Consider the following 24,045-nt stretch of genomic DNA (forward strand, 5'->3'; position numbering starts at 1 on the left):
GTCCAGGCCTCTTACACGACCAGCAGAGTCTCACCTGCCAGCCGCCTGCACGTCTCTCCTCTCCCGCCGTCCTCTGCTCCCCGACAGCCTCCGGACACCCCCTGGCTAGATGCCCGAAGACTCCGCACGACCAGCAGACACCCGGCCGTCCCCAGTATCGTTGCTCCGCGTACCCCGTCTGTCCCCCGGAACCGCTGCGACACCACCTCGCCAGGTGTCCATGTCCCCCACAAGTCCAACACTCTCTTTGCGGCTCCTCCGTCCGCTTCTCTCCGCGCTGCGCGACCTCCCGTAGCAGCCTCATAAGCCCCTCTGCCCAGGCAGGCGTCGCCTCCAACAGCCGTCTGATCTCCTGCATCAAGCGGGCCTCCACGCCGGCAAGTACCGCGCTGAGCTCCTGCTTCAGGCGGCCCTCCATGCTAGCAAGCAGCGAGCTAAACTCCGGGGTCGGTAGCTCCTTTTCCCCCCCGTCCACCGACAGGCGTTCTTCTATGCACACCATTCCACGTGGTCCTTGTAGCAGCTAGCACACAAACAGCTAACCGCTAACGCCAGGTCGCGCTAGAGTCTTCCAGTCGTTAAGTTTAACTTCTGACACCAGTGTAGCATTGTCAGGAACCAGGCGAGAGTCAGGATCTAGTTACCGCACTTTATTCTGTTAACACAGGTCCGAGGGCTACTGTCAGCCGTAGCCCACGCCAAAACAACCCCACAACACACACCAAAACCCTGCTAGCTCCCTCCTAGCTCTCAGCTCTCCCCAAAACACAGCCGTCTCTCTCAGGCTCACGCTCCAACTCCCCGAGCTGTTCCCCTCTCGCCCACAGCTCCCCTCCCCCCAGCCAATCACAGGTGAACCCCCCTCTCACCCCACCCACTGGCTATATGTCGCCTTCACAGACCCCCGTAAATCCCCACAGACATGTCAATCCCACCGTTAACCCCCATGCACAGAACAGTATCACACACTTACAGTAGCACACAAACCCAACCCGCTACAATACATACAGAAAGAGCATGCTCTGTCTGCCTCTTTGAACAGCCGCACTCTCATCTTAGTGTAGAGCGTCAGATTGGATTTTTTACGAACATAGTATTGAGAGTTGCTCGAGTGACATCACTCTTGACATCATAACTGCCCGCTTGACATCACAGTTGCGCTATTCACAGTTGTGCTAATGTGTCCCTGTGCAACTGTGCGCCATTGTGCAACTGTGCAACTGTGTGCCATCGACTCATACTACATCACAGTTGCTCGAGTGCCATCACTGATGACACTTCCATCACTTTTGTGACACAAAACATGACTTACACCGCTACCCACCTCACTGATGATATCACTTCCGTTCCGTCACTTTCGTGACTGACAGGGCCTGCCCAGCGCCCACCCACTTAGCCAATTTTAATTGATATATTATATTACATTATGAGATGTTTGGAGCGGGGGAGTCTGGTGCAGCGCACAGGTCCTAGACCTGGTGAGACGAGGGAGGAGCCCGGCCAGTAGTATAGAGTAAAAGAATCTCACTATTATGACACACTGATGATGTCATCACTGCTCTATGACATCACATCACTGATGATGTTACTGACAGCCGGAGTCAAGGGGCAAAAGCTGTTGCCAACCACCCGCCACCATAAACACCAGAAGAATCGTGAAGAAGAAAAGAAGGGGCCAGACAAGAGACGTACCGACTAAATACGCCAAGTAGCGTCTACACCATAGGTCTACACTGCCGGAAACCTGAAAGAAGAAGAAGAAGAAGACGTACCGACTCCCACTCCTCATCTGCTCCTGGTTTTCTGTCCCGCCAGTCAGACAGATCTGAGATCATTCCCGACAGCAAAGATGGCGGCTGAGCAGCGTTGAATGTTCTCCGTAATGAGTTAGCTAGCTACTAATTTGGATGTATTTAGGTATTTAGCGAGTTTCCTGCCGAACAAGGAAGCCGAGCAAGAAACTCGTTTCGCGAGAGAAATGTTGTGAGACGGCGTATTTTTTTGTTTTCGCTGGAAGTTACTACGGCCGATAGTTTTCTTGTTTTAACGGTAGGCGTGCATCGCCGTAGCTAGCTCGTATCGTCATTGTAAAATGGCTCCGGTGCAGATTGGGTCAGATGTTGGGCAACTGGTCCCGCTTGGCGGTCCCATAGCCTCGGGTCCCCATCCACCTCCACCCGGGGCCCCGGCCACACAGGGGGTCCGCCTGAGCGTGCTTATTGAGTTTCTTCTCCAAAGGACGTACCATGAAATCACCCTGCTGGCTGAACTGTAAGTAACATTTTAGATCATGTTAGGCCTAAACATAAAACCTAACTAGTCTAGCTAGGATAACTAACGTTGGCAGGCTAACCAGCTAACCTTAGCTAATAACGATACTATTGCTACCCAGTAACTCACTGGATCCCCCCCCACCCCCCAATAGCCACAAATATGTAGGCTACGAAGTGGGATTGTTCATAGTTGTGTTGCAGGTAATCGAGAGATTAGGGAGTGCTTGTAAATAATAACGTTACTATCCTCTTGTGGCTTTTCTTTTTTGGTGTTTAGTTGCTGATGCAAGAATTACGTTTTATTTCGTTTGTGACATCGTCATTGATGTCATAAATTCCTCTACTCAAATCATCAGTGACTAGTGCAGTGCCCGTTCCCCCCATGCACCACCACCCCGTGGACCCCCCCACACACACACACACACACACATACACACACACACAACAGTGCGTAGTTTCCAATACCAAGCCCCCTTATTCACATGCTGGAGCCGATGCTCAAGATTGTAAAGTACATCCTTGCAACCACTGAGTACCGAACCGATATATTCGGCACTTTTGAGCAGTTGAACCCAAAACGAAACAGCCAAAGAGGTCTATGTTTAAGCTTAAACTTCGGCACTGGCATGTGAATAAGGGCTCGGTATTGGAAACAACGCACTATTAGGGAATGCCATGACACCCAAATCTTGGATAACAACATTGTCTTGGAAGTGGGTAGTTTTATTGTGATTGATAATGTGTATATCACTTGGACCAATCTGCAGTCGTCCTCTTGTCATTTTCTCTTCACCCCAGACCCCTTTCCTCCCCAATGCTAAGTTAGAAGTGTTACCTATTTTTGTAGTCTACCAAACAGACAAACCAGGGGCTGGTTACATGTTAGGCTATTGCTATACTGGGATGATGATAACGGTGGTGATAATGAAATTTTGATACCCTTATTTCAGGCTTCCCAGAAAAACTGATATGGAGAGGTAGGTTTCAGCAAATTTCATATCCCAGTTCTTTTAATCACCCTTTTGCAGTTAAGCATTTTTTAAATCTGTTTAGAATTTAACTCATCTTTCTTTTCCAGGAAAATTGAGATTGTCCAGTTTGCCAGCCGCACAAGGCAGCTCTTTGTGCGTCTCTTAGCCCTGGTGAAGTGGGCAAGCAATGCAGGGAAAGTTGAAAAGTGTGCGGTATGTCTTTTACAATGTCCACAACCATCACTCCATATTAGAATTTTACACTTCATCATATTAGAATTTTAATAAGACACTGCTGTGCTACTACTGGCCTTTGATCCACAACACAAAATCAACTTACTCTCATCTCCCGCCTCTTGTCTCCATGGTAACAGATGATCTCCAGCTTCCTGGACCAGCAAGCTATCCTGTTTGTGGATACGGCTGATAGGCTGGCATCGCTGGCTAGAGATGCCCTGGTACATGCCCGTTTGCCCAGTTTTGCAATCCCCTTTGCCATTGATGTGCTCACCACAGGGTCCTACCCACGCCTGCCCACATGCATACGAGTAAGTCTGTTATTATGGATCCTACTCTACCTCTCTATGGTACTAGTCTACAGCCTGGCTTGAAAATCTGTTGGAAAAACAAACTCATGGTTTTAATAAATTAACTCTTTTGATCTAGGTTGTTAGCTCACTGTGTTTGTGTGCATTGTGTAGGATAAGATCATTCCCCCAGACCCCATTACTAAGAATGAGAAGCAGACCACACTGAACCAGCTCAATCAGATTCTACGCCACCGCCTTGTCACCACAGACTTGCCCCCTCAGCTAGCCAATCTCACAGTGGGTAAGTTGTTCTTGTAAACACACACACACACCAGTGAATAGTTATTTTTATTTATTTATTTATTTTTATTCTTTGAAATTTCTCCCATTTTCTCCACCAATTGTACGGTTGTTGCATAACCTCTCCCGAGCTGGGGAGAACTGTAGACTAGCACATGCACCATTTTGTTGGCACCATTTTGTTGTTTTAGATTATACCTTGTTTTTACGTCAGGTGGGGTGTGTGTGACAATTAAGTATTTGTTCCCGTTATACTTATAGCTCCTGCCTTTTTGTTTTATGTGCAGAGTCACTTTATTTGTGCTCAAATTCTGATCGCCATAGAAGATATTCAGGTACGAGTAGAGTCCGAACTGGCCAAAACGGGCGAAAACGGGGCATACGTAGTACACACTGTAAATAACGTATTTTCTGCAACGTAGCAGTTCATAATCCTCATAGTATCTCGTCCATATATGAACGTGAATCCGTCGGGGGCGGCTTTAGCTCAGAAGGTAGAGCGGGTCGGCCAATGACGCAAGGGTTGGCGGTTCTATCCCCGCTCCCTCCCAGTTGCTATCGCTGTGTTCTTGGGCAAGACACTTAACCCTCCTTGCTCCCGATGGTGTGTAGGCACCCTGCGTGGCAGCCTGCCGCCATCGGTGTATGAATGGGTGAATGTAGACTATCTACTGATTGTAAAGTGCTTTGGATAAAAGCGCTATATAAATGCAGGCCATTTACCATTTAGTCTCCTCCGGGCTGCCCATATTTCGATTATTTGCCTCTTGCTATTCTTCAGAAGTAATGGCTGCTCAAAACAAGTTTGTGTTTAACTGACTTTTATAAGTAATGGCTGCTCAAAACAAGTTTGTGTTTAACTGACTATCTCTATCTAGCTAATGGGCGTGTGAAGTTCCGCGTGGAGGGAGAGTTTGAGGCCACCTTGACAGTAATGGGAGACGACCCGGATATTCCCTGGAGGTTGCTGAAGCTGGAGATTCTGGTAGAGGACAAGGAAACCGGAGGTAAGACTGGGACACATCCAGCACTGGGGCTGTCCCGACGCGTCGACATCATCGACTACAATGCATCGACTTGCATAACATGCGTCGATGCGTCAGAATTAAGTGAAGCAAAGATAATTAATACACTAGATAGCTCCGTTCCAATATCAGATTTAAAAATAAAAGTTTTTAATGGCTTCTGTGTGCGTTGACTTGTGTAGAATGGCTTTTATTTAGAGAAAAATCAGATCGGAAGTCATATTGTTGTCAGCTAGCGGAAGCGACTGATTTAAGTAGTGAATGTGAAGTTGGCTCCGTCTATCACATAGAATTGTTATTCCCATTTCCCACATAGATTTGTTATTCCCATTGCTGGTAGTGAAAGTGAAGTTGGCTCCGTCTATCAAATGGATTTGTTATTCCCAACTCCCAAGCGACAGGGACAGGACAAGCTACAAAACATTGTCCACGATCATCTAAAGTGTGGGAGTATTTTAGACCGAGACCAAACAATGTGCTGCTCTGTAACGTTAAACGCAAATTGGAAATGACCTAAACGTAACGTTATGTACGCGTACACCCGGAGCGCATCCTGTTGATCAGACAGCACCAAGTCCATCCTGTTTTAACGCACTTTTTGATCACGCATATTAGGATTATCAACAGTGGAATGTGTTTGTTAGCCTAATGTTAGTCACTTACAGGGATGTAAACTAGTCACCTTTAGGTGACAGTCACCTTTTTCATCCTAAAAATCCTGAGTGGTTTTATGTCACCTTTTTCACTACCCATGACTACTACTTCTTCTTCTGTTGTGTTTTATGGCAGTTGGCATCCTTAATATTGCATTACCGCCACCTACTGTATTGCTAAAGCTATACACCCATGACTTTGCATCCCTGCACTTAAAGCCCCATTCAGTAAGTTTTCCACTGCGCCCTCTGCGTGCATTAGTATCGATAACGATATCGCCATTCAAAGTCAACAAAACACAGCGCCAGAAGCTCTATGTACATGTTGTGACATCGGGTACTCACCACGTGATGAAATAATAATCCATAGTTCCGTGAAACATCATTTTCGTAGCAAATCCGAATCGAGTTACTTCCTCGTTTTCATGAACACAGCGCTTCCGCTGTACAGCGCATGCGCGCATGCTTTTTTTTTTTTTTTTTTCTTGCTACGGGACGTGACAGACAAACTGCTTAGTCCCAGTGCTGGCCAATGGAGGGCGGTGTGGGATAAATAAAGACGAGGGTCTCCCTATTAAAAGTCAATCTACCATGTCCTGTGACTAAAAATCAGTTATATTACAGTAAAAAATGTCAAAAATCTTACTGATTGGGGCTTTAAGTAAGTAAGTTAAATCATTTAAATTACTTTCCTTGCCCCACACTAATGAAAAAACCTTTATTTGCCAGTGATTATCTTAACTGCGTATTACTCCAGTTTAAACATGAATCTGTCAGCAATCCTTTTGAATTTGAGGTTCAATATAAAAAAAATCATTAGATTAAACGGCTAATCGAAAAAATATTCGTTAGATTAATAGAAGAAAATAATCATTTGGGACAGCCCTATCCAGCACTGCTGCACACCACCGAGGGAGCTTAGGAGAGGGAGGGAGTGAGGACGTCTGTTGAGTGCAGACACAAGTTGATTCACATCCCCCCTCCCCCAATTTATTTCCTCTGACTCTCCCTCTGCTTCTCTATTTCTATACTCTTATTTCTATCACCCATTCTTTCCATTCATCTTCCCTCCCTCTACCAACAGATGGCCGATCCCTGGTCCACAGTATGCAGGTGAACTTTATCCACGAGTTGGTCCAGGCACGTCTGTTTGCAGATGAGAAACCCCTACAGGACATGTACAACTGTTTGCGTATCCTTTTCTGTGTGTTTTTGTAAGTGTGTGTGTATGTATACCCATGCACATTCACATGCACATGCATTTTCTACGTGTGCTGCCTGCAACCACTTGGCTTGCGTCCCACTCTGGTGTGAACTACTGCAGCCGAGCGGCAGTGTGTGTCAGAGCATAGAGTATTATTGACTGGTCAAGCATACGCACACAGCCTTCCAATGAGCTACACAGCTACAGAATTGCATACTTCCGAGCCCCCTTTTCCCCTTTTCATGGTTGAACAACACAACAGCTTTTTGTTATTGACAAGGAAAGAGCAGCACTATTCACATTATATCCTATTGCTCAGCCATGTTATAATGTGAGGTATAATTCATTTCCCATTAAAGTTGGTCTCTAACATCTGTTGATAATGTCAAATTGATACATTTTACAACATTTTAGCATCTTTGGGAAAATTCCAGCTGTAAACTAGTATTAAGTACTGTCACCATGATGTCATTTCAACACTAGTATGCACCACATAGCACTTGTATTGTTACACATTGATAATGGTGCCATTCGTCATGCTGTTATAAATAATATTTATGGGAAGGAGAGGATTTCTTTCAACTAGCAAACAGTCAAACACGGTTCTTAAAAGTAAGACTACGGTTTACCGGTTTACCACCAGCTGATGATGGTGGTGGTAAAACAGTAAACCGTAGCCTAAAGGCCCAATTATACTCTACGTTAAAGACGGAGATGCGTTCATTTCATGCGTATTTCTGTCCGTCCTCTGAAAGCTTATGGATACGCATGAAATGCAGCAGAACCACATACACATTCACACATTTGACTCTCTACTGCCCACTGGTGGATGTATTGCCTAACATGATACCAACGTGAATGATGGATGGAAGTATGTGGGCAGTGACGATTACACCGTTTGAAATGGACGCATTTATTTTCGTATAAGAAAATGGAGTATGAATGAGCCTTTGTCAGCCCTCAGGCACAGGGGAAAACATGTTAGCATTCATGCTATGCTAACATCAAAGGCCTTAATCAAGCATGCAAGCTGAGCGTGGCCATGCTAATCACAATGCTAATCAGTGCATCTCTTTTCTGCTTCCCCTGCACCAAAGCTAGTGGTGCAGTTTATCCTCTGAAAGAGTTGTCTGTGTTGGACACAAATAGCCCTTTTAAAGGGTGTGTTTTGTGTCTTGAGGATATGTGTTTGGGTGTGTTCTGAATTGTAATGGTGAGGTGTACTGTGTATACTATATCGCTTATCTCTTGGTCTTAGTATTTTCCCACACTGTAGCTTCCACTATTTAAAAAAAGGTCTGGGAGGATTTCAGTTTAATGGACAGATGGGATAAATTCCAGACAAATAATAGAGGTCTGTGTTTATTGATCTTAAAAAAAACTGATAGCTAGCTATAGCCTATAATCTCGAGATTGCCGTAAATTCCCTGTGCCAACCATGCTTCTATGACCAGTCAATCAAACAGAACAACACAAAATGCATAGCCTAGTAACCAGCTCCCATTAATCCTTCATTAGGGTCTGGACGCAAACCTATCCACCACTGATTCTGTGATGTATTTTTCAGCCCCAACTAATTGGTCTGTCAATCATCAAACTCTTTGACCAATCGCAGTAGCAAAGCAGGACAACTTCGACGATTCTGTGCCAAATAACTTAAATTAATAAGAACTGACGGCTAATGGGTTGTTACCCTCAATGGTTCCACTGCAACATCAAGGCGGGAGCGCAAAAAACCCACAGGCTTTAAAAAAAACACAGGCTTTGTCTCTTGCCTTCAATACTCTTTGTCTGCTACATCCGGGTAGTTACACCGGCAACAGTAAAGCTGCGTTCACACCGACCTATTAAAGTTTTTCGCTGGCATCGAGTTTACATACAAAATCAATGCAAACGAGCGATTGAGCGTATATATTTGCCCGGGAGAAAAATCGCTGGGCGTCCAAGCGACAGAGACAGAGCGATAGGGAGAAAATACGCTCGTCGCCCCAGATGAAATATCCCAACTCGAGCAAAAATACGCTGGCATCAGTCGCTTGCTGTTCAATGCTGATTGGCTGCCGTGTGAGAGCGAGTCAAGGATCACACTGGCTTGGAACAAACCGCTGGTTTATTGTGTGGCAACAAACCGCATTGACAGGCTGACAGCTGACATGAAGTGAAGTCTGTACTACCGGTATGGAGCTCGTGTTAGGAGCACGCTGATATGCTTAACTTGTAAACAACGACGGTGGCTCGTAGTGGACAAACATCATGACATTGCGTAACGTTATAGCCCCCATTCGTGTGCCTGTTGATGAGCGATTTAAACAGAGCGACAGAGCGATTCCAAAGGGTTGAATCAAGCGACAGAGCGAAAAATAAATATCTCTGTGTGAACACAGCTTTATGCGTTTAATGTTAACTTTAGCTGCAAGCCACAAGCAGCTCAATGGATTTTCAAAGCTGATATGTTACTGGAAAGAGCGTGACTCCGACTGGTTAACAAGTGAAACGTTTGGTCACTCACACTGGCGTTTTTAGCCTGGTGTCGAAGTGGTTTACAGCAGCAGTAGTGGGCTTAGCTAACAGCTAGCTAGCTATTTAACATACAGGTGTGTTGTTGCAGCGCTCTGTAATGCGTCATCGGTAACGTTAGATTAGGTCCCGCCGCCTACATCGACCAGCCAATCAGCTGTCCCGGACAGTCTCTGTCCTGAATAACCACAGTAGATGGGTGTGGCTCCAGACCCATATGAAGAGTGTGACAACTGCCATTCATATGGGGCTTGGTACCAGGCTACAAATGCATGCTTAAGAGAGAAATTAAGGTCTGCGTGCAGAGTCTCAGACAACGGCCCGCAAATTCCACAGAATTTTACAGCCCACAGTGGAATTCGCAGGGGGTTATCTTGAGACCACGAGTGAGAAAAACGAAAAAGGAGTTGCCATAAAAAACAAACGGTGGATATAGTGCAAGTGCTTCCAGTTCTCAGATGAAGGCTACAGGTGACTAACAATAATAGCCTATTCTTACCTTTTATTCCATCACTTTAAAGTTAAGCAACTATTTCCAGCTTGTGAAGTTTAATTGGCCTATTGCCCATTCTGAAAGCGGGTTGGACCACCGCGTGTCAATCAGCTGTAGTCTGCTTTTAATTACATTATCGTCGTCATTGACAAGAACGCTGAGACCCGCTTGGTTTCAGAAAAGACTTTTTAAGGCTTGATTCATGTCTCATCTCTCTCTCGTCTCTGCGTGTCAGTGTGCATGAACAAGCCTGTCCACCTGTTGAGACAGAACTGCACTGACCGAGGCATGCCGCACATTCAATCAGAGCGCGTGCATCCTAATTGTTGTAGCCTAAAAGTAACAGTTGTTTGTTCATCGCATAAGATGGGCTATATAACATACACACCATAAAAATATTCACTTAGGTTGGCTATTTAAAAGAAGATGTGTGGAAATTTAATTTGAGCCTATTTCAAATTGTGTTTAGAGAGAGATCATTTCACCGGACATGGCGGTTTAAATTTGTCAGACTTTGATTAATTTTAACAGTAAAAGTCCGGCAATTACCGGATAACGGAAACACTGCGCTTCCTTAACCCATTTGTGTCCAGACTCCTTCTGTCTGTCGCTGCAGCTCGAGGTGCTCCACTCCCAGACCCTGATGCTGGTCCGAGAGCGCTGGGGAGACCTGGTCCAAGTGGAGAGATACCTGCCCGCCAAATACCTCACACTCACTGTCTGGAAGTAAGACTTTTATACGCAGATGGTACACCTGTGTTAAACGGCATTAGAAATGAATGATCAGATACTAACCATAATGGTTGACTGTATTCATACTGTTTTCCTCCCATCTTACTCTCCTTTCTGTTTGTTCTTCCAGCCAACAAGTGTTGGGTCGGAAAACGGGCACCGCGTCAGTACACAAAGTCACCATCAAGATTGATGATTCAGATGGATCCAAGCCATTACAAATATCTCATGAACCTCCCCTCCCTGCCTGTGACTCTAAACTAATGGATAGAGCTATGAAGGTTAATCTCCTGGACATTCATGTTTTCTACATAATATGACATATGTACCGTAGCTCTTATGATCTAACATCTCTGCTCCCACTCATTTTGCAGATTGATCATCTCTCAGTGGAGAAACTTTTGATTGACAGCGTGCATGCCCGTTCCCACCAGAAGTTACAGGAACTGAAGGCCATTCTAAAGGCCAGCAACCCCAGCGACAACTGTGAATATTTCCTTTGCTTTCTCTTTATTCAAACAACTGAATACTTCTCTGGGCATATATTACGCAAAGCTACAATAAACAATGTTTATTCACCCACTGGTGATGCAGCACTGACCCCTTAGGTCTATCTTGTGTTGTGCTGGATCTCCTTGCAAAATGCATCATGCATCAAATCTGGCCTTGCTTCAGTGTGTGACATGTGAGGTATCTTTAAGAGAGATATTTGAGTGGGCGTCAGGGTTGTGTTGTGTAGTGGTAGATTCCCTGCCTACCAACACGAGGTTCGCAGTTTTGCGCCTCCGTGTTACCTCCGGCTTGGTCGGGTATCCATAGAGGCATGATTGGCTGTGTCTGCGGGTGGGAAGCCGGACTATGGGTATGTTTCCTGGTCGCTGCACTAGCACCTCCTCTGGTCGGTCGGGGCATCTGGTCGGGGAGGAAGGGAACTGGTGGGAATGCGTGATCCTCCCACGTGCTACGTCCTGCCGGTGAAGCTCCCCGCTGTCAGGTGAAAAGAAGCGGCTGGCAACTGTGCATGTGTCGGAGGGAGCATGGTGCTAGTCTATGGCAGCAGGGGGAAATTGGCCAAGTACAGTTGGGGAGAAAATGGGGGGGGAATCAGAAACAAATAGTTATTTGAGTGCATGACTCTGAGTGTGTCTGTTTTTCAGCATTCATCGAGACTGCATTACCCACACTTGTTATTCCAATACTGGAGCCCTGTGGTCGCTCAGAGTGCCTACACATCTTTGTAGACCTGCACTCTGGGATGTTCCAGCCCATGTTGTATGGTATAGGTAAGTAGGAGCAAACACAAATTCAAAACTACAAACAGAGCACCATGTATCCTCTGATGTATCAAAAGCAATGGTGATGGAGGTTGGTTTTAGTTTTGGTCCCACATTTCTCTGTGTTGGTCCCAATAATGGTTCTAGTGCAGGTTGCATTTTTATGCCTCCGCCGGCGATAGCGTTGACGTTAGACCGGCTTCCTTGCTCACTTTTCTCCAAGCCATCTCCGTTTTTATTATGCCAGGACTCGGGAGAGCTGTGTCTTAGCTCTTGGGAACCCAAGTAAACACAATCACTAGCGCGGAGTGCTACACCCAGACTGCCAGTGCGGGAGCTGGGAAACACACACACACACACACACACAAAACTAGCCAACATGGTCGTAGTGGATCTAACTCTAAACTGTCTAAAATCACGAACTAACCTTCCAAATACTATAAATCCATGCTATAACATTTACACTAAAATAATTGAATTGAATTGAATTGAATTTTCTATTTGTCTCGAACAGAAAAAAAAAAAAACCCACATTCATTTACAAAACAACATATTATATGTCCGAGAAGGGACAGAAAGAAGCCATGCTTATCTAGTCCTGCCCCCCCTTACTACTTCATAAAATAAGGTTTAAATAATAATAGCTGCTTTACAATACAAAACAGATAGCTAGATAGATAATCTATGCTAACAGCACAATCTAGCTGTAACCACTCTAGTCGATCACTGACATTAGGCTCAAGTCAACTGTATATAACGTTACAGTCTGTAGACCCTTTTCACAGCAACCATCTAGAGGTGATAAATCAGGAAGACAACGTAACATCAAGATGGTTGGTTGCTGTTAAAAGGGCCTATAAACTTCTCTCCTCACAGCGGTTGCTTTGGGGGTGTGAGGGGGGTTCTTGATGACGTAGGATGAACTGAAGATTAGCCTTTGGGCAACTCGTCGTCTGCGAGAGTGGCTTTCAACCACCAGTTTCCTCTCAAATGTGGAGATTTGGTCCAGAATCCTTCAGCAACACCACTCAAAAGCCATATGCATTGGTTTAAAGTGAGTTAGGGGTTAGTTACCTTTTAATTCTAATTGGTTAGGACTGCACCTTTATGAACATTAGATGAGGGTAATTGAATGTCGCATTTTCTCTCTGTGGTTATAATTTTCTTGCTCGGCACTGCTGATTACAGAGGGATCATTCGAGCATATTATGTCCACAACAATTTGTGAATGTACAAACCTGCTTTGTTCTCTGTCTAGAACAATCCATGCTGGATGACATTGAGAAGACCATCAACGACGACATGAAGCGCATCATATCTTGGCTTCAACAACTGAAGTAAATCCACCTCCCTAATTCATAGACATGAACTTGAAATAGAAATCAATATTTTCCTTGTAAATGAGTGTTTGAGAACAGACTTAAGGATTGCGAGATGCAGTTGATTAGACGGCAATGACACAGAGCAAAGAGTCTGTGTATGAGCCAGAGTCTGACACCTGCTACTGGCCTGTCAAAACAGTCTCTAAAGGCAGCCAGTCAGTGTTGGCAGGTCTGTGTAAGTGCAGGTATAGGTGTGTGTAAGTGGAGGAGTGATGAAATGACTGAAATAGTATTTGGCTAGCTAAGTTGCTAGATGACTTGGTGCGGCAGCAAGAGACTAGGGAACAGAGTGACTGCAGTGAGAATGAGTGCTGTCATGAGCCCTGGACCACTGAATTTAACTGTCATTCAATGACTTGTTCTGTCTTTCTCTGTGTCCAGGTTCTGGTTGGGAGAACAGCGCTGTCGACAGTCAGTGAAGCACCTTCCCACTGTGTGTACCGATGTCCTCCACCTCTCCAACTCAGCCTCTCATCCTGCTGGCAGCTTATCCAAACACAAACTCTACATCAAGCTCACACGGCTACCACAGTACTACATTGTGAGTTCCATTCCAATATTCTGCTCAAAAGGGCAAAATAGAAATGCCAATCTTCCAGGAAATGCCACTGCACAGATGTATGCACTCGGTGCTGCTATAACTCCCCCCTCTCTTTCTACATCACTCCTGTCTCTTTTCCACTCCTCTCTTTTCCCACCATCATCCATCCCTCTCTCTAGGTGGTGGAGATGCTGGATGTGCCTGGCAATCCCACAGAGCTGCAGTACAAGTACTCCTTCCTGTCTGTGTCTCAACTGGAGGGAGAGGAGGGACCTCCATGCGCCCAGCTCCTGCAACACTTCAAGCCCAACCTGGAACAGCTTGTCCAGGACATCACAACAGCAAGAGGGGCCCGTCCTGGGACTAAGAGAAAGGTGCGAGTCAGTGCTAGACTGATTTTATATATATATACATACATCATAATCACCATACATGAATGGCATTTTCCTTGAGCTCTTATGGGGGAAGTGGTAGCCTAGACGTTTGAGACGTAACCGGTGCAAATCTCGTATGTAGCTCTTTACAAGATGTCTTGCTTTAGTGAAGCAGCTGAGTGGGAAACATTAGAAGGCTTTGATTGTACTGAGCAGCTGTGTGAATCTGAGGCATAGCATTGCTGGAAAAGAGCATGAGTGCTCACCAGATAAATAAAAGTAGCAAACGAAACGTGCTCTTAACTGTCTTTTCTCCCCTTGTGCTGTTGTGCTGTAGCTGTCTGGAGACCAGCAGGGGGCCCTGGAGCCAAAGAAGCCCAAGCGCTCTGGGGAAATGTCTGCCTTCAATAAGGAGCTGGCTCACCTAGTTGCCATATCTGACACCAACATGCCCTTCGTTGGCCTCAGAGCAGAGGTATGTCTCTGTCCTTAAGCCGCCTACAGACTGAGATTTTAGCAATCTTATAAGTGTATTGCAGGCCACACTGCGACGTTGAATCTAATAAACTTGGGTCCGACGTCAGGTTTGATGTGTGCAGACTGTACGATTACGATGCACGTCTCTCTGTCAAAACCTGTCAATCAGCAGTCAATACACACACAAGAATCAAACGTCAGCAGCGCGCCGCAGCTACGCGTCAATCAATGTGCTCCACAGTTGTCTGTGAGAGATGTCAACAAAGCTTTAAGCCCTTGCAAAGTGGAATTTATGTGTATGGAAAAACGTCACAAGGAGGAGGAGGAGAATGTGGACCCGCTCGTGGCTAGGGAACAGAGGTCAACAACACAGGATGTCAATTTTGCGAGAGAGCTTGAGGTAACGTCAACTACTACTTCTATTGGTTGTTATCAGACACCGTCGTAGCTGTCACCCTGAATTTCTGACAGTGTCAGAATTCGTCCTAGGCTATCTTTGGTCGCAAGACTGTGACAACGGCCGTATTTGAACCTGCGCGACGCAAGACAAGCATTTTTGTAGCCACGACCAAAGATATCTCCACGTTTCTTTTACGTTGGTCATCTTTCGTCTGTCAATCTTTTTATTTCAGTGATACTTTTCTTCCTGCCCATAACCACTGTATTATTATTCTCATTCATACTCGTTCTTCTAACTGGAATCAGGAATATGTATTCCTGATTCTAGTCCTGTTTTCATCTTCCTTCTCAGACTAATGTGTATATGTGTATTTATTTGTCTGTGTGTAGTTGTCCAATATGGAGATCCCAAACCAGGGTGTCCAAGTGGAGGGCGACTGCTGCAGTCACGCTATACGCCTCCTCAGGTAATACACACAATAACAAACTCTCACACATTATGCACACACGATGACAGCTAAATTAGAGCCAAATTGTCTTTAAAACCACCTAAAATTTCCTTAAATATTGTGGCTCTAAAATGTATTTTGTCATTTCCCACTTCCCTAGGATTCCTCCATGTAAAGGTGTAGGAGAGGAGACCAGAAGAGCTCTAGATCGCACCCTACTGGACTGCACCATCCGCCTGCAGGGCAGGAACAACCGCACCTGGGTGGCTGAACTGGTTCTGGCTAATTGCCCTCTTAACAGCACACACAGCAAGGAGCAAGGTATTGGAACACACACAGACCTCTCCACAGCACCACCGAACATTGATGAATAAACATTCACTGTAGCAATTTTAGCAATTGATCATAATAACATTGTATCATAAAGTAGTTGACTGCTAACATGAGCCAAGGTTATGGATAGGTGAACCACTGGCGTGTGGGAAGTTCTTACATTCACCATCATGGATGTTGCTTTTTAAGCAACCTATGGATATTATTTTGGTTTCTATTGCATTTTTTGTCCAAAGACCAGTTGAATCTGACATTGCTTACGTCTGATGTGCTGTCTTGTACTTAGTGTTTCGAGTATCACGTAAATCAAATATGGCCCTGTGTGAATAAGGTGGATTATTGTCTGCACCTGCTACATGGCTCAACCTTAAATGTATCACCTAATCTGTCCCTTCCATCAGCTTCCACACGGCACGTGTATCTCACCTATGAAAACCCTCTGTCGGAGCCAGTGGGCGGGAGGAAGGTGGTGGAGATGTTTCTCAATGACTGGAGCTCTATCAGCCAGCTCTACCAATGTGTGCTCGACTTCTCACGTGCACTGCCAGGTCTCTAATGTCAAGATCACACTTTATGCGTGGAATGCAAAACGAATCACAATCTATTCCTGTAATCCTCTTTTTTTATTTCTTTTTTTTTTTGCACGTAGGGTTTATTCTACTTATGTGTTGAATATGCATGTGTAAGCTAAAACAAATGTTTTCCTGGTTTTATTTTCTATCTCTCTTTGGTTTTTGTGGTGAAAATTCTTCATTAGTCAAACAAAAGTACAATGAAAATGTATGTTATAATATTTCAATCAATATAACTAATCAGTTTAATCTCCATGGGAGCCATGGGATCTTTGAGTATAAGTCTGCAGTCTGCACATAATTTGCAACAACATAAATGCATTACGGTCTTGGTGTGATCCCAGACACCACGGGTTCTGATGTTGTCAAGTGTCACTCAGTGACGCATTGATGTTTGGAGACAGAAACCTACTCATCTAACATGGACCCACATTATGTCTGCTTCCATCCAGAGATGCCATCTTACCTGAGCCTGTTCTCTGAAATTCGGCTGTATAACTACCGTAAACTGGTGCTGTGTTATGGCAGCACCAAGGGCAGCTCCGTCACCATCCAGTGGAACTCCAGCAGCCAGCGTTTCCACCTGGCCCTGGGCACGGTGGGGCCCAACTCGGGCTGCTCCAACTGCCACAACATCATCCTCCACCAACTGCAGGAGATGTTCAACAAGAGCCCCAACGTGGTGCAGCTGCTGCAGGTACACTGTAACCTCAATACAAACATGTCTTACTGACTTACTAGCTCACCTGGCTCAGCTAGTATTGGTAAATATTTTTTAGCATTTGTCTTAGTCATGTTTATTTATGCCTAGTGTTTCAAACTTGAGTACCGGATGGGTGGGGCTTACCACATCAGGAAAGTTGCTGGCAGCAAAAAGTATTCTAAATTGATTTTGAAACTCTTTGAACTATCTGGTGCTCATTGTATTGTCCTATGTAGCAAATCCCACTCATCTGGTTTTCTCGAGATTCTCTAGTGATGTATATTCTACCTTGACTGCGGTTGCAGAGTAACTTTTCTCTCTTCATTCTCCTCTCCAGGTGTTGTCTGACACACAGGCCCCCCTGAATGCAATCAACAAGCTACCAACGGTGCCCATGCTGGGTCTGACCCAGCGAACCAACACAGCCTACCAGTGCTTCTCCATCCTTCCCCAGTCGCCCACACACATCCGCCTGGCCTTTCGCAACAATTACTGCATAGACATCTACTGCCGGAGCCGCGGGGTGGTGGCCATCCGAGACGGCGCCTACAGCCTCTTTGACAACACCAAGATTGTAGAAGGCTTCTACCCTGCTCCGGGACTCAAGGTATGGCAGAAATGTAGGAAAGGCAGGGAGACAAGTTTCTGTCTGAACTGTCTGGCGACAAAGCCATGTCACTTGTAGTTCTTTCCTACACCCCGTCTGGGAATATTACAGTATGCTTCTCTGGGTCCAGCTGAAAAACTACAGGTGACATGGGCTAAACACGGAATATACACACTGGTTTTAACAGGGAGTACGCCTAGTCCTGCATATCTCCATTTAATTTTGTTTTTAGTCTAGGATTAAGCCTAGTCCTAGACTAAAGACAACATTCATTGGAGATATCCATTGAAAAAGTCCTTAGTATATGACTATGCTTAATCCCTGTCTGCAAAACCAGCCCCCAGTGAGGCGGAATTTGACCTCTCGACAAGGGGCATTTTGCAGGGTCGACTTACACTGGCTGACCCTTTCACACATTTTCCCTGGGACATTAGTCTGGTGTGAGAGTAGCCTGGGTAAACCCAGCCTCCACGTGACCTCTGTGCTATCACTCACAAGAAACCTACGCTACAGGCATAGCCTGTGATGTCACGTTGAAGGCTGGGTTTACCCAGGCTAGTGTGAGAGGGCTATTAGTCATATGTGTATACAACTTGACGTTTTTTCTTCTTCTGATTAATATAATAAATGGACTTGAAAATCTCACCTCTATAGTTACTCTGCGCGGCGCACAATTGCTCAACTGCACGAGCGCGTGGCGCTGCAAATGAGTGTGCGAAGCGTACAATATTTCTAGTTAAATTAAAAGAGGAAACAACTACTTTTTTCATCTTTTGTCTTCCCCCACTCTAGACCTTCCTGAACATGTTTGTGGACAGCAATCAGGACGCTCGCAGGCGGTCTGTCAACGAAGACGATAACCCACCCTCTCCGGTGGGCGTAGATGTGATGGACGTAATGACCCACTTGCAAGCCCAGCAGCAACAGCAAATGAGAGGGGGTGCAGTATACCCTCCCCTCACTTCGCCGCCAACACCTTACCTTGCCAATGTAGCTCCTTCGCCATCCATGATGCCCACCCAGTCACCGGGTAAGAGGCCATCTGGAGCTGTGTTTGGGAGGGCATGTGTGGTAGTTGAGGAGAATAGTGTGTACGTGTGAACGAATGGTGCCCTCTGCTATTTGTGCCACCTGAGCTTGTTAGCCAATCAAGCATCAATCAAATTGCTCTTTGAATAAATCAAATCACTCATCAATCACCTGCCACCCACTTGCTTAACTTCTGTGTGTTTGTGTGTGAAGTGATAGCAAATTGTGTACATATGAGAAAGGGGAGAGTAACAATGTGTGCCCATTTTTTATTTTGTGAAACTATGAGAAATGTGTTTATGCCATGCAACATTAAACACACACCTCATAGACCACAGGAGAGAACGCATGCTGTCAGTCTTGCTCCTTCCATCCTGCTCCCATCTCAGCCCACCAGCCAGAGACCACAGCCCTCGGCCCAGCTTGAGTGTGTATGAGTGGTGTGTGTGAAAGAGAGAGAGAGTGTGTGTATATATGTGTGGTGTGTATATGAGAGAGAGTGAGAGAGATCAAGAGTGTGTGTGAGAGAGAGAGTGAGTGTGTGTATATATGAGTGGTGTGTGAGAGAGAGAGCGAGTGTGTGTATGAGTGGTGTGTGAGAGAGAGCAAGTGTGTGTGTATATGAGTGGTGTGTGTGAGAGAGAGAGAGAGAGTGAGTGTGTGTGTGTGTGTGTGTGTGTGTGTGTGTGTGTATGTGTATATATGAGTGGTGTGTGAGAGAGCGCGAGAGGAGAACTTGTCAACCTGACGAGCTCTTTGGTGCATGTGTGCAGGGACCATCCATGCCTCCGGCTCCCCTAGCGGAGCTCTGAGGGCGCCCTCTCCTTTTGGGCCCACCCCGTCTCCCTCCTCTCTGGGCATAGCCATGGGCCCCACCAGCTTTGCCAGCCCCCACGGTAAGTGGCAGGGTAGCCATTAATGCTGGCTGGGTGTTGAGTATGGGCTGGATAGGGCTGGAGGTGTTGATTAGGGGCTGGATAGGGCTGGAGGTGTTGATTATGGGCTGGATAGGGCTGGAGGTGTTAATTATGGGCTGGATAGGGCTGGAGGTGTTGATTATGGGCTGGATAGGGCTGGGTGTTGATTATGGGCTGGATAGGGCTGGAATGAGCACTTGGGGCACTTGGCAGCAGTCATTAGCCAGCACATGACAAACCGCCTGTTCGAATGGTAAACGGTGGGCACACAGCAGTGCATGCATCTGACAGTATTTCTTGTTGTAAGTCAAGTCCATCATGTGGCTGATGCCTGTCTGTTTACCCCCTAGGTGCTCTGGACCCCAGTTCTCCTTATACCATGGTGTCTCCCAGCCAGAGGGGCCAGTGGCCCGGCTCACCCCAGGTCTCAGGGCCTTCTCCTGGGGCGCGCATCCCTGGAATGTCCCCTGGAAATCCCTCACTGCACTCGCCCATCCCTGACCCTCATTCTCCACGTGCTGGAACCAGTAAGTACTGCTTTCTCAGTATTACTGCACATTGTGTGTGGATAATTTCATTTGGGATGAAAAACCATCTAGTGTAAATTTTGCACCATAATTTACAACATAATGTAATTAGTTTACTTGCTATACTAAACGTTATCACGTTAACCTTTTTGTACATGCGTCTCTCTCTCTCTCAGGTTCCCAGGTCATGCCCAGCAGTATGCCTCCACCCCGCAAGCTACCTCAGCGCCCCTGGGCTGCCTCCATCCCCACCATCCTCACCCACAATGCCTTGCATGTGCTTCTGCTTCCCTCGCCCACGCCCTGCCTGGTCCCCGGCCTGGCAGGAAGCTACCTCTGCTCGCCGCTGGAGCGCTTCTTGGGCTCGGTTATCATGAGACGCCACCTGCAGAGGATCATTCAGCAAGAGCCCAATGTGAGTGCTGCACAAGTCATCTCTTTCTGCTTCAAGCTGTACTTTTCTCTCACTGTATGTCCTGTTCCCCGAATAGAATTGGAAGAGTCCTTTCATGGATTGATCATTCCTTTCTCAAATGACATGTTCTGTTCTGTACTCCCCTCTGTCACCTCTCCTCCAGTTGTCCATCGTGAACTCAAACGAGCCTGGAGTAATCATGTTCAAGACGGAGGTGCTGAAGTGCCGTGTGGCTCTCAACCCAAAGAACTACCAGACGCTGCAGCTGAAAGTCACTCCAGAGAATGCTGGTCCCTGGTCGCAGGAGGAGTTGCAGGTGCTCGAGAAGTTCTTTGAGACCCGGGTAGGTATAGGCAGCACGCACTTGCAGCCAATCACAGAGGCTTGTTTACCCACATGCGCTCATGCACACCCAAATCATTAAGCCATTGACCCATCTCCTTGTGTCCTCTTTTTATTTTAGGTGGCTGGCCCTCCCTTCAAGTACAACACTTTGAATGCCTTCACAAAACTACTGGGGGCTCCCACTAACATTCTCAGGGACTGCGTACGCATCATGAAGCTCGAACTGGTGGGTGGCCATGTTCGTCTTAGAAGAGGGGTTATTGATATTGAATACATGGTGGTGTGTGAGTCTCTTAAGCCCGTCTGTGTTTGAGTCAAACCAGTTTGTCACAACGTGCTTCACACAACACAAGGGACACAAAAGCAGATTAAAATATAATAATAAAAACAAGAGCGAGAACAATTAAATATTTTTCTTGGAACATAAGATTATTATGTTCCAAGAAAGCGGGTCAGAGTCTGTGTTTGAGAGTGCGAGAATGTGCATGTAAATGTAACCACCCTGCACACAATCACAGTAGAAATGGAATTGTCTGGGAAATACCAGAACAGTTGCAGGAGAAGTGAGTGAATATCATGTATTGAATGTCTGTTTATGTCTCACTTCCTCCTCATCTCTCTGTTCCTGCAGTTCCCTGACCAGGCTGGCCAGCTGAATTGGAACGTCCAGTTCTGTCTGACCATCCCTCCCAGCGCTCCTCCCATCGCCCCTCCTGGAACAATCGCTGTTGTGCTCAAGTCCAAGATGCTCTTCTTTGTACGTTTCGGCAGCACTCTGTCCACCATAAGCTCGGACGGTCAAACACCATTGTCAGACATAAATCCTCGTTCTAAACATGTTGGCGCACCTGACCCAGTGTCTTGTGTCTGTTTCGACCCCCAGCTCCAGCTGACCCAGCGCATCCCCGTGCCCCAGGAGCCAGTGAGCATCATCGTGCCCATTGTGTACGACATGGCCACAGGCCTCACCCAACAGGCCGACATCCCCAGACAGCACAGCTCCTCCGGGGCCGCGGCGCTCATGGTCTCCAACATCCTTAAGAGGTTCAATGAGCTGCACCCTGCCAGACAGGGTGAGACTCCCGACGCCCTTTTGACACGCACAGAATAAGTGGCTATGCATTCATTCACACAGAGAAATATCGAGTTTGAGCACTGATGAACAGAGAAACTAATATAATGCAAAATGCTCACATAGTTTTGTTAGCTAGACTTTGAAGGTGGATGTTTTTGTCAACACTGAGTGTTTTCTCTCTCTCTCCTCTCAGGTGAGTGTACGATATTTGCGTCTGTTCATGAGCTGATGGCCAACCTGACCCTACCCCCTGGTGGTCGTCAATAGCAGCAACAAATCTATAGCGGTACTGGAGCCCGACTGGACTGAGTCCCTTCTTAGAGGGAATAAGGGAGAATAACACAATTGACTGTAGTCCCAAGATGTCAAAATGCAACATATGTCCTCTCTGCTTCAGCCAATGGACTTCGGACTTGATGTACAGTTCCTGATTCAAAGGGAGTGAATTATGCAGAATTGTAAAACAATGTTTATTCTTGATAAAGGTCATCATGTGACTCAAAGAAATAACAGTTGCCATGGAGGTGTATCTTGAAAGGAGGCATTCGATGCAAAATAATATGAAAAATGTTACCCCCCCCCCTTCAGGTGCACTTCTGAACAAAGGATTATCTATTGAAAATATGGTTGTTTACCAAAAGATGTACATTGTTGTATATTTGAGTGTTGAAAATAATCCTACACATTGAGTTAGATTTTTGCTAGAGATTGTCTTTTTATATATATATAATGCCAGATTGATACTGTCATGGTATCGGGAGATATATTCTTTATTAGCACACTATTTAAATGTCGTCTTCCCTTTACTATGTCGAAACCTCAGCATTTTTATTTCAAGCTGTCACTTTGGATACTGTAAAACTGTGACAAACTTTCTAAGCCAGCTGTATTTTATTAAGACCGCTTTTGAGTCCTGAATGAAGAATCTGAGACCTGTCTGTCTTTGATTACTACTTAATAAACCAAGCCCAGAGCTGACATGCTTTGAGGATCTTCAGTTCGCAGTGATAAGACGAGCAACAGCCCTTTTCTCTGTCTCTCCATATTTTACTTCTGGGATAAACCTGTAGTGCAGTGATACTCAACTTGCGGGCCCGTGGGCCAGATGCGGTCTGCGATAAGGTGCAGAGACCATTTTCTAATTCACAATGAAAATTTATGTTAAATCAAGTTTGACTGAGCTCCAGCTACATTGTCAAATATTGCTGCCTGCTCGCAGCCCAGGCACTTATATGTACTTAACTAACTAACTATCCTGTGTGCCCAACATTGTCAGACCAAACTGGTTGGCACCCCAAAAAACTACAATCCATGACAGAAAAATTTATATTGTTTGTTTATTAACTGGCCCCTGGCCTCCTGTCATTTTGCGAAAGTGGCCCCTGGGCAAAGCAAGTTGAGTATCCCTGCTGTAGTGTGTGTGGACGATAATGATGCAAACTGCACCCCCTCCCCTCCTACCCAGAGCCGTGTAGATAGAAGTGATAGCCCCAAAAAACATGACATCATTCACAAAGGTCTGCGGGGCGTTCAAGACTGCAAATGTATTGCAAAGGGCGTGAGCATGGGTACATTTTACGGCGCAAACGCACTGAATCCGAAAAAAGCTGTGCCGCGCGTAAATTCTGCGTAAAAAAAAACAGCTACAGCCCTTCTTCACCTTTCGGTTGCGTGTTTGTTTGCTTCGTTGTCTGCGAGTGCGAGGAGATGGATTGTAGCCGAAGAAAGGTTTTTTTTGTCACCCTGCCTGGACGTTTAGCTAGCAGTCTCGAACGCACCGCACCCCCTTGCATCTCTGATCATCAGCTACGACCGATTAAAAACGTATGTCTCTTTAGACATTAGGTAATCGCCTTAGATCCTTATGTGTTTAATTCATATGCATTGTGTGCGCGGCTTAGCAGATAGTGCTATAATAACTACAGTTC

The 24,045-nt window shown here is 45.9% G+C and overlaps 1 protein-coding gene across 2 annotated transcripts; it reads left to right on the forward strand.

Annotated features, from left to right (window-relative positions):
• Nucleotides 1–1,871: 1,871 nt before the first annotated feature.
• med14 (mediator complex subunit 14) lies at nucleotides 1,872–23,122 on the forward strand. 2 transcript variants are annotated; one of them, XM_083639340.1, is made up of 29 exons: nucleotides 1,872–2,271; nucleotides 3,224–3,250; nucleotides 3,352–3,457; nucleotides 3,619–3,792; nucleotides 3,946–4,075; nucleotides 4,953–5,081; nucleotides 6,837–6,944; nucleotides 10,560–10,692; nucleotides 10,829–10,979; nucleotides 11,073–11,184; nucleotides 11,856–11,981; nucleotides 13,231–13,309; nucleotides 13,736–13,895; nucleotides 14,075–14,269; nucleotides 14,607–14,744; nucleotides 15,536–15,612; nucleotides 15,755–15,915; nucleotides 16,329–16,475; nucleotides 16,952–17,196; nucleotides 17,540–17,809; nucleotides 18,602–18,839; nucleotides 19,612–19,734; nucleotides 20,106–20,282; nucleotides 20,459–20,697; nucleotides 20,861–21,040; nucleotides 21,161–21,268; nucleotides 21,674–21,799; nucleotides 21,926–22,115; nucleotides 22,311–23,122. In XM_083639340.1, exons 1-29 carry the CDS (start codon nucleotides 2,093–2,095, stop codon nucleotides 22,382–22,384), a joined length of 4,302 nt encoding a protein of 1,433 aa, XP_083495466.1. In that variant the 5' UTR covers nucleotides 1,872–2,092; the 3' UTR covers nucleotides 22,385–23,122. The 2 variants fall into 2 exon arrangements, with proteins under 2 accessions (XP_083495466.1, XP_083495467.1); XM_083639341.1 differs by lacking the exon at nucleotides 19,612–19,734.
• Nucleotides 23,123–24,045: the final 923 nt, after the last annotated feature.

The sequence above is a fragment of the Poromitra crassiceps genome (assembly GCF_964638095.1).
Source record: "Poromitra crassiceps genome assembly, chromosome: 6".
In the NCBI taxonomy this organism is placed as follows: Eukaryota; Metazoa; Chordata; class Actinopteri; order Beryciformes; family Melamphaidae; genus Poromitra; species Poromitra crassiceps.